Here is a 9,615-nt window from a genome sequence, read left to right as displayed (position 1 = left end):
GCGGTTTGATGCGCTGTTCCGCGACGAAACCAAGCTTTAGCAACGGGCATAGACGAACGGTACACACTCGGTAAGCAATCCTACAATTTTTTGTTTATAACATAGTTTATACGGATTATTTTTAAAAAAATATACGTATTTTGGAAATGTTGAGTCAAATTAGTCTAGAATCGATTAATTTTATGAAAGAAAACCTTTCAAACAGCCATAGTCCGTAAACTATGATTCCTACAAAATTGATTCATAAAGAACGGAACGTATCTACCGTCTTATAGGGGGATCTACTGTATATAAATTTTTTCATATGTTGCATATCTATTTCCTTCTCAGCAATATTAATTATAATAATAAGAACACACCTGAATTCTATGTGCTGAGTTTTTTCTCTTTATTTCAAACATTTTTAGTCTATTTGGATACGCCATCTTCAGGTTTTCATTCATTGTTCCAAAATGAAACCATTTGTTCAAATTTTATTTTGATTTGAATTTTTGAAATGTGTTAAAATAACACATTTCAAAAATTTTAAAAAAAACTTGGCAAATAGAATTCAGGTGTGTTCTTATTATTATAATGTTGCATAATTAAACTAGTTTATTGCAAATGCTGACAAGTAAATTTCCTTTTTTAAATTTTAATGAATACTGTCTCTAGGCATTAATATACCTTATGTACTGTATGCATTTATTAATTGTACTCATATTGCATCGTTTTAAGTGTTCATCAATTTTATTAGCTTAATGAATCATTAAAAGAAATAATTTTGCCTAATTTTGTGTATCAAAGAGGAGAGAGAATTAATCTTGGATCAATAAAAGAAATAGTTCAGTGATTTGAAGGATACTTTCTCTCTCATTTTCCTCTGTACGAGGTCTGTTCAAAAAGTTCTCAAACTTTATTTATTATAAAAAAATATACTTTGCTTACAATTTATTGGTCAGGGTCCCCTTCAAAGTAGTCTCCTCCCCAACATACAAGGTCTGTTCAAAAAGTATCGGACCTTTTTTTTTCCCGCGTAAACCAATGATGCGCGACAGGCCTCCTTCGGTGATGTTGTGGAGGGGACAGTCATGCACAACCCTGAATTTTTTCCCGCCTGCAGGAAGCGTCAGTCNTTCATTTAAATGCTCAGCTGAAATCAGCTTTATTAATTCAGTTAAAATGTTTTTTGAAATAATTTAGTTAATTTTTCACTGAATTCATTAAAAAGATTATGTAAAAGATTTTGATAATTTTACAATAATTTCTAACTTAATTTACTGAAGAATTGTTCATTTTTATATATAAATACTTTACTGATTTTTTAAATGCTTTTATTGGTTATCTTTTCATTTATTATGTTAGAATCATTTCTTTATTTTAGTTTAATAGAATCAAAATAGGAAGAGAGTTTAAATCATATAAAAAATTATTTTTGAGTACTTTTTCAGTAATATTTTCCTTTTGCAACAAATGTTTTTGATTCCCTTGATAATCCTGACTTGGGTCTATCAAAGATTCCAAATTTACATTTCTAAATAGGAATGATAGCTTGTTTGAGCTGATAACATTCGTTTAAAAGAAAAAACTTGCTGAAAAAGTGCTCAAAGATATGTTTTTTATATGAATCATTTCTTTATTATTTGCAAATATTGTTTTTAGAATTTATATTTTGAATGCTAGTAGTTTAAGTGATATTTGTGCCATATATAAATATAACAAATAAGTTGTATCTATGTATACCGAATAGTGTTAATGATCTAAAATTTATTGTTACTATAAACCTATTGCTATATAAGTATATATATATATATTTTTGTATTACGGAATAAGGTTAACTAACAAGCAATTGTATCAAACAGCCAAGATTTGCAATTGTACATAACTTTAAAGAATTTTAAACAAAGAATCTCTAATTTTCAGATACTCAAATATTAAGTACAATAATATATCATAACTATTAAATTTAATGTGATTATTGGCTCCTATGCAATGAAAAAAGAGCTTATTTTCAAATAAGATAATCGTAGAGTTTTGAAATTATATAATATACTAAGATTTGTCTTAAATGTATTAATTAAAATGTTTTATTTTAATTAATTTTAGTGTTGTTTATTTAAAAAAAGATTTTAATATAACATTTACATCACAGATAAACGTCTTTAGACTATTCTTGATTAACGGTGTGTGACAAGAATGCTTGAATAGTGGGAGTTTATAAGGTAACCATTCAACTATGAGTCCTATCTACATTTATTCTTACGATACCGATCTAAAATTTTTATAGTAGTACTACGTTTCACTGATCTGTTTACTGACAAATGCATTCAACCTCAACTTTTTTCAATGTGTTATTCTTCATGATGGTTAAATAATTTTAATAATAAAAAAAAGTAACTTCAAATGGTTTTGAAGTGTTCCAATGTTTAATGCTAAAACAATTGTTTATTATGAATATTAAAAATTTTAACAATACTCTAATAATTGAGATTCAAAAGAACATTATTGTATTTGTCATTAAGGAGATAAAAGCGTTATTTTGCTGAGATTTATTCTTGCAGCTATCTCATCTACGAAAGGAATATTAATAAAACAGAAATTAGGAATATATTTTATTCTATAGCTGAGAAAATTCTCAAATGGCGGTCGAAAACAATACAGAAATTCCCGAAGTAAGGCTTCAATGTACATAATTTGATAAATTTGTTATAACACATTAACGAAATTTAAATATTCTAGTACGATCCTGAACATAAATATAATGACTTAAATTTTTGGCAAGACAGAAAAATTCCAGAATTCAAAATAAAAAATGAAATTAACGGCAAAGGAGATAATGGTCCATATAACTACAAGATTCAGTCTAAAAGTAAGAAAAGTTTCGAATTTATGTACTTGCTAATCCGGCCTCTTAATTACTCGGCGTATTTCCAAGTGTAATCACTTAAGTTTCCATGAAAATCTTACAAATCCTGTCTTCCCGTTTTCTCGTGTTCGTTTCTGTGTACAGTTTTGCATGTTAACGTGATTATTACGAGTATTTGACCGCCTGCTTCCCAAAAGGAATCAGTACTAAAAGGCGAAAGATGGTCATTCATTGTTTTTAGACATACACCCAGTAATCCGGCACAACTAAGGACTGGCCGGATTAGCAAGCGATAGCGTATTTACATATAAAATGATTTCTGAAAATTCTTTGCCTAGTTTACGATAAGCATACGAAGACAAGCCAAACACGAAAAGTAAACAAGGGCGATTTACGTGTATACAAAAAGGAATTAAAAATGGCAGCTGGTCAGCGGTATCAAAGATGTCCGCCCGTCAGGAAGAATGCCGCAACTAATATGATTTTTCTAACTCACGAAAAGAACTCAATGCCACTTATTAACCCGAGGAGATTGTATTTTTACAGTTCCATATATATATGGAGGGCTTGCGAACCTTTCATCAACGTTAGTTTCCTATATATTTGTAACTGTAAGAGTGGATCAATAAATAAGCAATCGGCAATCTGCCATGCTGTTCTTATGGCTGATTAGTTATTGATCCAGTCTTATATATGAGCTCTTATAAAAATTTTAAAATATTACTTATATTTCAGCAAATGAAGAAGAAACTGTGGCATGTTAACAGATCATTTTGCTTATTTGGCCGTAGATTTATCTCCATAATGGCACGATAAATTTTTCAATTTTCTTGCTACAAAAAAAAATTGTTAAAGGTTACCTGTCTTTTTTGTATGCAGTAATTAAAATTAAAATTTGAATTGTTTTCAATGATTCTTTGTGGATTTTGTATAAACTTTAATATTTTCATTAACAACAATTTAAAAGTAAAATAAAATCTTAATTATTTGAAAAAAAAAATTAAATTTAGAAACAAGTTATGTCTTGTCGATATTTTCAAGCGGATGACATTTGATCCCTCTTTAGATTTTCTAAAGGAAGACGGAAATATCCTTATATAATATTACGAATATAATAAGAACAAATGGAAGTAAGAGAGAGGAAGACCGTAAAGAAAATAGCGAAACGACCACTTAAACAATAGGAAAAAATGAATAATATTAACAGAAGAAAGGAAACACTGGAGATGGCCGTGTCCTATAACGGACAATTACGGCTATTATTAACGATGTCGATGACGAAGAATATTTAATAAATNATTTGCTTGTTAAATAAGCTATATATTTTCTTAAGTAATAAATATATATGTATATATGTCTACATGGGTTTTATTTAAATATGGTTCCAACTTTTATTCATTTCTCAGACAAGCATGCCATAATGCAAAACAAAGAAAATTGGCATCAACTCTTCTCAAAAATGAAGCTTAGTTTAAATTTAAATTTAATTTGATATTTACTGTATTTGGAAAAACAAGAATTAACCTGAAAAGTTTTTATTTTAGGATCTAATAAATAATGGTGCACTTGTGTCTGTAGCAAACCGATATGGGGAAATTCCTTTGGATAAATGCAAAGGACAGCTTGCACAAAAACTTCATGGTAATTATTAAAAATTTATTAAAACAGACTATTATGATATTTACTAATAATTAAACATATTAATATATTTTCACTATTTATTTTTTAGTAAAAGATATAATTTTCTTTTTATAATTAGAATTAGCAGTGCAGTCAGGGCAGGACCTTAAAAAGATACCATACAAAGATCAAAGTTGGATGGGAACAAAAACAAGAAGCAGTAAGTGTTAATTTTTGTGTTCAAATTAATTTTTATCAAAAGTGTATCAAATTAATTTTTTATCATATGTTTTCATTAATTTTCATTTCATTCATAAAATGCTAATATGATTCTGATAAAAATATCTGAAGATGAACAGTCTACAAAAGTAATAACTGTTAGATAAATTTAATGTTTGTAGAAATTAAAAGCATTAAAAATATATATAATTTTATAGTATATGTAATATTATAAATCATATTACCACAATGAAATATCTTACTTCTGAGAATTGGAATTTAAAAAATTCTGTTTATTTACTTTTTTATGCAAAACAAAGTTTTTCCTGTTAAGATTGAATACATTTAGAAACAAAATACAATTATTTCAACAAATATAATAATTGAAACTTTTAACAAGTGCATATGATTGGTTGATAATTAAGAATAATTGTTTAATTTAGCAGTTTCCAAAGTGTGTGCCACGGCACCCTAGGAAGCTGTGGCTTCCTCATAGGGGTGCTGCAAAATATAAAATTTTCATAATTTTGCTTCCGCTTTCAATTCAATATGATATGATGCAACATCCAGCAGACCTGATGCAAATCATTAACTCAGTAATAAAGGTGGCAAATAGAATCGCAAAATGTAAACCAAACGAATGTTTGGTTTTTCTTTTTTCAATAATTTAGAGATCATAACCATATCAATATATTGGTGAAGTGGAATGTTCTTGATATATCAGTATCAGTAACCTTTACAAACTGATGCTCCAATCTTATTTTTTTTTTTTATTGTAACTATTGAAAGAAAAATATTCTTTCAGATACAAATTTTGACCATTGGCATCAAATAAAGACTTGCTTAAAATAGGAATAGGGGAAGAGCGAGGAAGTTCAACAATATTCTTTATATGTTGGAGAAGTTTAATCTGGTTAAATTGTCAATCACCATTTATTGTTATACATATTAATGTTATTAAACTTCTGTCTTATTGATGGAATTAAGCTTATGATACTAAAAAACTATAAACTTTTCTTAAGTTTCATTTGACAAGAACAGTAGTAGAGTAATGAAAAAGAAACTTAAGATTGTAAATGGCATCGTAAATGCGAAAAAACTGAATATCTTTGCACATTTTAAAGTGGTCAGCAAATCGCCTTCATAACACAACTTTTGAACTTTCACCAAACAAATGTCATTGTCTTAACCATGTTAACAGCTTTGTGATGGCTAAAGTGTAATTTTTAATAAATCAGTTACTGAAAACTGCAAAAAATGTTGGAAAAGTTACACCTACTTGATAACTACAAAGCAGACAAATCCCTGTATCAATTTTTATTAGTTGCTTAGATCATAAATGACTTTATAAATGTAACAATTCTGAATATATTTCCCACCCTTTGAAGTGGATAACAAATTGCCTTTGTAACTCAACATTCGAATGAGATTTTTACAGCTGAAAAAATAAATAATATATGCTATGTATACTTTTTGGTATATTCACATTCTTAACACAAATTTGATGCTTTTGTAATTTGTATTCTTCGCTTTATAACAACCAGGTTAAAATACAATATGGCTTCCAGCATATACCTCTGAATAGAATAGTGGACAAATTTCTCAGTTCAGATGGTGTCTGCTATTTTGAAATTATACTGTAGTTGAAAATAACTTTTTAAAGCTAAAAATTTATTTTGCAGGAGATGCAACATTATCTCGACATTCTGGCATTAACATTAATGAATTAAATCTGCAAGTTAAGTTAGCAAGCACTCCATCAGGAGAGGTAAAGTAGTTTATAATATTCCTTAATATTTTTAATCTGTATATTACTGCCTTGAACATAAGAGCTACTTATAAGTTAAAATAATACAACAATACAATACAAGACAAATCAACATTCTTTCTATTTGTAAATTGACAATTTTTCTTCATTAGTTTTGAAAGATTGATAATTCTCTGCTAAAACTTAAAAATGTGACAAACACAATAAAATAGTGCATATAGATAATTTAAATTACTAGACAGTTTTACAAATTTATTTTCTTAAATAAATGATTATTAAAAATAAATATATTCTATTATTTCAAATTATTCTTTCTGTTAGATATTTATAAAATAAGCTAATTTCCCAACATAACATGTTTTGAAGAATATCCATTTTCTTGATAATTATCTACTGAAATAGAAATTCATTTCTGTTAGTTAATTTATATAGCTACTACTACTATTACTACAGATATAGTCTGGAGGTTTGCTAGCTTTTAATTTGAATATGTCAAGTCTGAGTAGCGGACCTCAAATCTCAATATTTAATGGCAACACATCTTGTGTTAAAGGTAAATGATACCATGTGGAACTAATGGAAAGTGACAATGCTCTTAGTATGTTAAATTAACAGTTTTATTGACTAAATAGGTTTATAGATACTGTATACTGTATACCTATAGAATATACATTAAGTTCTTTCAAATATTAATTTTTTCAGACTTGGAGAGGAACTTTGGAAGGTAATGATATAGTTGCAAAAGTTTTAAGATTGCGGGAAGTCACAAATAGAGTATCAAGAGATTTTAATGATGAATATCCTCGGTTAAGAATTTTTTCCCATCCAAATGTTTTGCCAGTAATTGGATGTTGTAATAGCCCACCAAATTTAATTGTTATTAATCAATATATGCCATATGGTTCACTTTATACAATCTTACATGAAGGAACAGGTAATTTGTTTATTATAAAATAAATGTATTATTTAGAAAAATCAATAATTTAATAATGTTTTATTTTTCAGGAATTGTTGTAGATACAGCACAAGCTTTAAAATTTGCCATTGATATAGCAAGAGGCATGGCATTTCTTCATTGTTTGGAACCTCTTGTTCCTAGACTTTATCTTAGTAGTAAACACATAATGGTTTGTCCACATTTTATGATTTTCGTTAAATTAGAACATTTAAATATGAATTATTTTTCATTTAAAATAATATTTTTCATTTTCTAAATAAATATTTTTATTTTTAAATCTATCATTATGCAATTCCTTAAACTTAAATTTGTATATAAGTAGGCACATAAAGGTTATTATTTTTATTTTTCAGATTGATGATGAATTAATAGTTAGAATTAATATGGCAGATGCAAAATTTTCTTTTCAAGAAAAAGGAAAGATGTACAGTCCTGCATGGATTGCACCAGAAGGTAATTTAAAAACACATAATGATAAAAATAATTTTAATTTATAGTCGACCCCCCTATAAGATCATTGATTATTCCGTTTTATATGAATTCCATGTTGTACGAGTCACTTAAATTTTACAAATACGTGAGCCGTTCACAGCCCGGTACACGTATTTGTAAAATCTANATATGTATCTGGCACAAAATATTCAATTGTATGAATGTACTTTTAAAGAAAATTATAATTAAATATAATTTTGTGAAGAAACGTACGTAAAAATAAAATATTCTTTACTTTTTAAATCTTAAAACATTCCACTTAGTTAAAATTGCTCTCTACCAGTGGCTCATGAGTGGAATCAGACGATCTTGGTAGGTGTGTGGTGTGTGCATGCAAGCCAAATCCCGAGGGTGCCGATACCGGTCAATGTCAAATACCTCTTTTGTCGTATCATTAGTATATCTCAAAGGCAGTGACAGGGTTGTTGTAAATGTTAAACATTTCTCACCATAGCCGTAAGAATCTAAATTTGTTAAACTTGAGTTATTTGTTTTTTAACTAATTTGTTTTTAGGACCAGGTGTCCATGGAAATTTCCAGAATTTAGAACTTTTTGGTCATTCTCATTGAACTGGAAAAATTTGTCTTTATTACGTCTAATGTTACAAAGAAATCAGTCCCCACTGTACTTGGCTAGAGATTGGTGTGGTTAAGCTTTTGTTTAGGTAATATTCCGGCTCTTTCAGCAGGGTTTTATTTATGTCCCCAATTCCCTAATCGCTTAATTATCTACTACTTCAGTTGAAACCAGTTACTTTGTACTTGAATATTTGTAGTCTTGGGAAAAAAGTAGAAAGACAAATTTTTATGATAACGGATACATAAATTGTAAACTTAAGGAAAATAAATTCTAGAGCTTTTTCTATACCTTGTGCATCTCTCTCATTCATTAAATTTAGTTGTGGATTTGACTTAATGTTACATGTAATTCGATTGCAAATACATTTTCTGTTGTATTCTTATAATATAATAGAAAATGTGTTATAAGAATAATTATAAAAATCTAAATTATTATCCAATTTTTACAATATAAAAAATTACATCTTATGAATTAATTTGATCAATTTTATCAGTACAAAGTATGGTGAGTTTTAATATATGAATGACTAATATCTACATATATATTAACCAAACTGACACACTTATTATTATTAAGGTCTTGATAGTTGTGTAATGATATATAAACATATGCAAACAAATTCATTTTTTTCATGATTTTACTTATCTACTAAATGATTTTATTTAGTAGATATAGAAAATGATTATATATATATATTAAAACTTTGAAACATTAATAACAGTTATTAATAGATGTGATAGTAATTATGTTCACTTATATTTTTAATATACTTTGTAAAGCTGATTAAACCTAAACAAATGAATTTTTTTAAGAACTTCTTTTTATTTTTGAATTTATTCTTTACTTAACAGTAATATGCTTTATCTGTTTAGATGACATAAATTTACTAAAAAGTATTTTTATATTTTGTATATATTTTAAATATTTTGAATGTATATACATATAAAATTCTTATACAAAGAATGTAATTAACTAATTATATTATTATTAAGAATTCTAATTACTTGAAAATATAACTTTAGATGCTGCTTAAAGGTGAAAAAAATTAACATGAATTATGAAAATAACATTTGTATATTCATTCAAAAATGTACAGTAGATCCCCCTATAAAACCGTTTCCTATAGTTATGAT

General features: G+C 27.3%; 2 protein-coding genes and 1 pseudogene across 6 annotated transcripts in view; all 3 read left to right on the top strand.

Moving 5' to 3' along the window:
• LOC111640868 (apoptotic protease-activating factor 1-like) overlaps positions 1-9,615 on the top strand; it is a 108,820-nt gene that overhangs the window by 2,447 nt on the left and 96,758 nt on the right. The window lies entirely within an intron of this gene.
• LOC111640871 lies at positions 1,295-3,714 on the top strand. Its single transcript, XM_023386952.1, has 4 exons — positions 1,295-2,651; positions 2,719-2,848; positions 3,184-3,431; positions 3,581-3,714. Exons 1-4 carry the CDS (start codon positions 2,619-2,621, stop codon positions 3,659-3,661), a joined length of 492 nt encoding a protein of 163 aa, XP_023242720.1. The 5' UTR covers positions 1,295-2,618; the 3' UTR covers positions 3,662-3,714.
• On the top strand, positions 3,970-7,886 carry LOC111640867 (annotated as a pseudogene).

This window comes from Centruroides sculpturatus, unplaced genomic scaffold (genome assembly GCF_000671375.1).
Source record: "Centruroides sculpturatus isolate CEXI.00-Female unplaced genomic scaffold, Cexi_2.0 scaffold1375, whole genome shotgun sequence".
NCBI classification, from domain to species: Eukaryota; Metazoa; Arthropoda; class Arachnida; order Scorpiones; family Buthidae; genus Centruroides; species Centruroides sculpturatus.
The sequence above is the reverse complement of the archived record's forward strand: the minus strand, read 5'-3'. Positions and strand labels throughout refer to the sequence as shown.